The 4403-nt window shown below is 38.2% G+C and overlaps 1 protein-coding gene across 5 annotated transcripts in view; it reads right to left on the minus strand.

Annotated features, from left to right (window-relative positions):
* abcc3 (ATP-binding cassette, sub-family C (CFTR/MRP), member 3) overlaps positions 1-4403 on the minus strand; it is a 108197-nt gene that overhangs the window by 41300 nt on the left and 62494 nt on the right. For all 5 annotated transcript variants that reach the window (XM_014028578.1, XM_014028583.1, XM_014028612.1 and 2 more), the window contains exon 7: positions 3064-3195. In XM_014028578.1, coding sequence (XP_013884032.1) covers positions 3064-3195 — 132 coding nt within the window. The remainder of the gene's footprint in view (positions 1-3063; positions 3196-4403) is intronic.

Below are 4403 nucleotides of genomic sequence, written 5' to 3' on the forward strand. Positions count from 1 at the left end.
CCTTAAGTTCCTATATGTGAATTTCATGAAAATGTTATGAGTGAATGTCTAAGATGTACAATAAAATTGTAGAAGGAGGTTCTTAAAGAGACAGAGGCCAATTTCAAGGCGTTTAGAAGAGGAAGTGACGAGAAGATAAGTTTATTTTCTATTTAAACATAAAAACAGCATTTTCATAACAGCTAAAGGTGACATTGATACTTTATTATGGTATAGTATTTAAATATATGCCTGAGAAACACTTAATATTGGCCCTTTAAGGAGAAACAGTAAAATGTCTTGGAATGGTTCAGTCGAAGCCCAGACCTCAATCCAGACAAGCAGAACTCATCCAGCTTGAAGGAACTGGAGCTGTTTTGTCATAAAAGAATTAACAAAACTCCATGTGCCAGGTTTGTTCCTGAAGAAACTTGCTGCTAATGTAATTACTGCAAAATGTGGGTTTACACCGTATTGACTTCAGGAGATTCTTTTGCAAGAAATATATATTGCATCTTCAGAAAATTTATTCTGACAACAAAAAAGAGAGGGGAACATTTTTTCAACCAACTATAACAGCAAAAAGGTTTCCACAGCACAACTGAAAAATCCTTTCCTTATCAAGGAACCCACAAGCTGCTCTCAGTATAAAAACACAGTGAAACCGACAGGAAGGCTGCAGCACTGAGAGGAAACAGCCTGATAGAGGCCAGAGTTCAGACAAACTTGTCAAACATGTTTTTTTCTCCCTGAAATAATACACTATAGCACTGAAGTTCCGTTTCGAGTAGCCAAACGATTACTCTAGTATTAAGTTGAAAACACTACACTTTTTTCATTCAGCTGCTCCCTTCTGCTGGGGTCARCACAGTGAGTAAACTCATGAAAGATTTGGAAATTGTTTTACAACAGATGCCCTTTCTGATGCTACCTGGGTTCAAACTCGCAGCTTTAGCTTTACAAAACCACAAGGCCGACCACTGAGATACCGCAGTCTGAGAACAGCTACGTAAAGCACAAGTCACTTARTCTGCAGAGAAAACTTGAACTACGGTGGGTGGGGTTTGAGGACTTTTTTCACAGTTTTACTCAAAGATGCATACACACATAAACAACACTGCACCACTTCAGATACACCCCTCCTCAAAACACCGTCTTTGTGTAACCCACTAGCTTAAGTGGGTTATATGCAGATGTTCTTGTTGTTTTTAACTCATATCGTGTCCTTGTTAGGGACATTGTATGAGATGCTTCATTTATCCTCACCTATCATCATGCTGGCTTTTCTTTTTCCTTTTTTAAGGGTAGTGTCTCCTTATGGCTGCAGAACCCGGGAATCTGTCCTCCTACTGTATGTTTGTTTGTGTTTTTCTCTCTCTTGGGTGGGTTTTCTGAACTGTAACTTTGTTGTGCTCTGTACAATGACAATAAAGGCAATTCTTTCTTAAAGCTAAAACGTTTTGCACAAAACAAACCCACAAATAAAAAAGTATACAAAAAAATTAATTCCCTCTGAAGATACTTGCATAGAGATTTGTTGTTCATAAATTTGCCAAAGTATCTTTTTTCTCTAAAACAATTACAGTAAAAACAAGTAGAGTAAGCAGCTTCAGTGTTTATCTTCCTGCAAAGTTACATGAAGCATGCTCCTAGTTTCACTTGTGCAAAAAGCAGGTAACACACGCCTGAGGAGAGACACTGCCTCGRCAATCCACACAGACAAAGCTATGGCTTCTGAAAAACAAACATCCTCTCTTTTATGTGATCTTAAGTTCAATTAAAGCAAGCTTACCCTAGATGCATTTATCTGCACTAAAGATATTTAAACTCTAGCAGRGAAARTGTGRCWAACTCAAMGTCTGCAGGCCAAATCTGYCCTGCCATGGCACTTTATGTGGCCAGCGAGAGCTTCAAAGATCAGTAACGTCTTTAAAATAAGTGTATGCTGCTTTAAAGCCAACAWAGACCATAAATTACACCTCTCAAAATGCATGCCAAAATGACAGAATCACACAGGGTTCAAAAGTCTCCAGCTAGCAAAAATGCAGATAAATTAAGATTTTTGCACAGCAAATTTCACTGGCTGATGACTTTCTGCTTTCACTGCTCARCTCCACCTAGTGGTTAAGATACAGTCATTCTGCGAGAAAGTAATCTCAACAAATTTTGGGACATGTAGGCAATTTTTCCTGTGGCTCAGCTGTACTGGGAAGTGAGAATTTCCCATTTACAAGTTGTAAATTTAAACGCACTCTCCAGTGGAAAATCCCCATTGGAAAGTGGGAGAGTTCAGAATTCAAGATGGCAACTACTCCCCACAACACAACAGTGAGTAAAACTCTCTTACTTTTACTTTTAATAGTATTTCTGTATTATTTCACATTTAGTCAGTCGTACACCTTTTCAGTGTTTATAACTCTGCTTCTATGCAGGAAATGCCACTTAGAGCTCAGTTAGTTTGTTAGTGATGCCCAACCATGGCAATGAGACCTTTTGTGCTTGGTCAAAGTTAAACATGAAACATCAAAGTTAAATACAACTGGCCCTTTGAGGGACACCGTAATGATCATGTGGCCCTCAGTAAAAATGAGTTTTACTCTCACGATTTACAGGATAGAGTAAAAGCTGAGTTATAGCTGTTTTGTTCAAAATGTTAAATTAATTTTCAGAAAAACCTCATTTAATATGAGTAAATGTCATCCCGAGTAGGTACTCTGAATCAATTTCAGATAAATTTTAGTTAAATTTTTATTAAACTGACTGAGATACAGCCATTTTGTGTTGACAAAGGGTGATTAGCTGTGGCAGCCATCTTAAATTGGGTTAATTCCAAAACTTAATCAGTTGGAGACACACATCTGATTATTATTTTCTGTAAGTTTGATTAAAAATCGGCCAGTGGTTCATGAGATATTCTGCTAACACATAGACACAAAAACAGATGCAGACACAGGCTGAAAGGAAGGAAGTAATATAGATGTAATTGTGGAGTGTGTGTGGATTTTAAATCATGCAGCAACAATACAATATCCAGCTTCTTTCAGATGAAAAACAACAATCTCATCAATCCCACACCCTGCGCACCTCTTGGCCTTGACCTGCTCCTTGTCCCACTCTTTGAGGAGTTGAGGCACCATCATCTTGGAGCTGTCGCGCTGGTTCAGGGACCACAGGTCTTTGGCTTCCAGGGGCATTTTGTAACCTTTAATGGCCAACCTGGAAGAGAAGAACAATTAGACTCAGTCTGGAACATAATAAAATTCCACACTGAAATCACAGTTTGTCAAACATCTACATTTAAATATAAAAAACTATTTCTTCAGTCTGTTGTGTGTTCATTCATTAACCAAGAGATAGCTCTAGAACTGAAATCCTTTATATCTCTCATTTTTGTCAAATAAAATAAAAAATAAATAAAAAGGACTGAATTTCACACAGAATTAGTTTGAAGCTTTTCCAAACAAAACTGAGAGACTGACAGTCGCCAGTGATATGTGTGAGGAAGCGCCAATCACCACCAAGAGTTCCAGTAATCTAACACTGAAAACATCATTTTTTATGTGGCGTAAAAAAGCAGCACAAGCCAGTCAGAAACCTGCCAGTGTGGGTAGAGATCTTTACAGATAAACAGGCACTGCTGCGATCACCACAATGAACCAGAAAAAAAAAAAAACTGCTTTAATACACAGATGTGTTCAGAATGCACATATAAGTGGATGAATCATGTGAATACAAAGCTGAGATCACAGCACCAATAATGGCAACCCACTAAATCWTTTTTTTAGCGCTTTGGTTTGTTACGTCGTGTCACTATAACAGGAAACTCGCTGTGCACTCAAAATACGGAAGTTAGATTTGCTTAAACAAATTTTGTCTGGATCCATTCATTGAATTCAGGAAATGTAAAGGATTTTTTTTTCATTTACTTTAAAAGTAAATGTGAAGTAAAAGTGTTACATTTACTCAATTCAGCTGCGTGGAACCAGACATCATTAGTTTAAGTAAATCTAACACTTTTGTTTATTGAAGTGTAATAAGTCTGATTCAAAATCCTTTTAAAAAGGATTTCTCACCCATAACTTTGTATTTAAAATTTCAACCATCTGACTCAAAGAATAGGATCAACAGTATTTACAACATCACGTCTCAAACATACACTCGTTGTACCTTTTCAGTCATTTCACTCAGTACAACACACAGTTTTATATGGGACACGCTCGCCCTCGTGCGCCTGGCTGAAGCCACCTCTAATCACGTCTTTAGACCGGTGACGTGGTGATGTTGAACATCGGGTGACAGGCTCCGCCTTCACCCTATAAGTTCGGAGTCACCAGCGTCATTACTCAGTTCRYTKYCCCTTCACCTCGCGATAGTCACCTCTAAACCTGAGCTCACATAGCTGCTGCTAGTTAGCTCAGCTTCTA

The sequence above is a fragment of the Austrofundulus limnaeus genome, unplaced genomic scaffold, assembly GCF_001266775.1.
Source record: "Austrofundulus limnaeus strain Quisiro unplaced genomic scaffold, Austrofundulus_limnaeus-1.0 Scaffold5, whole genome shotgun sequence".
NCBI lineage: Eukaryota > Metazoa > Chordata > Actinopteri > Cyprinodontiformes > Rivulidae > Austrofundulus > Austrofundulus limnaeus.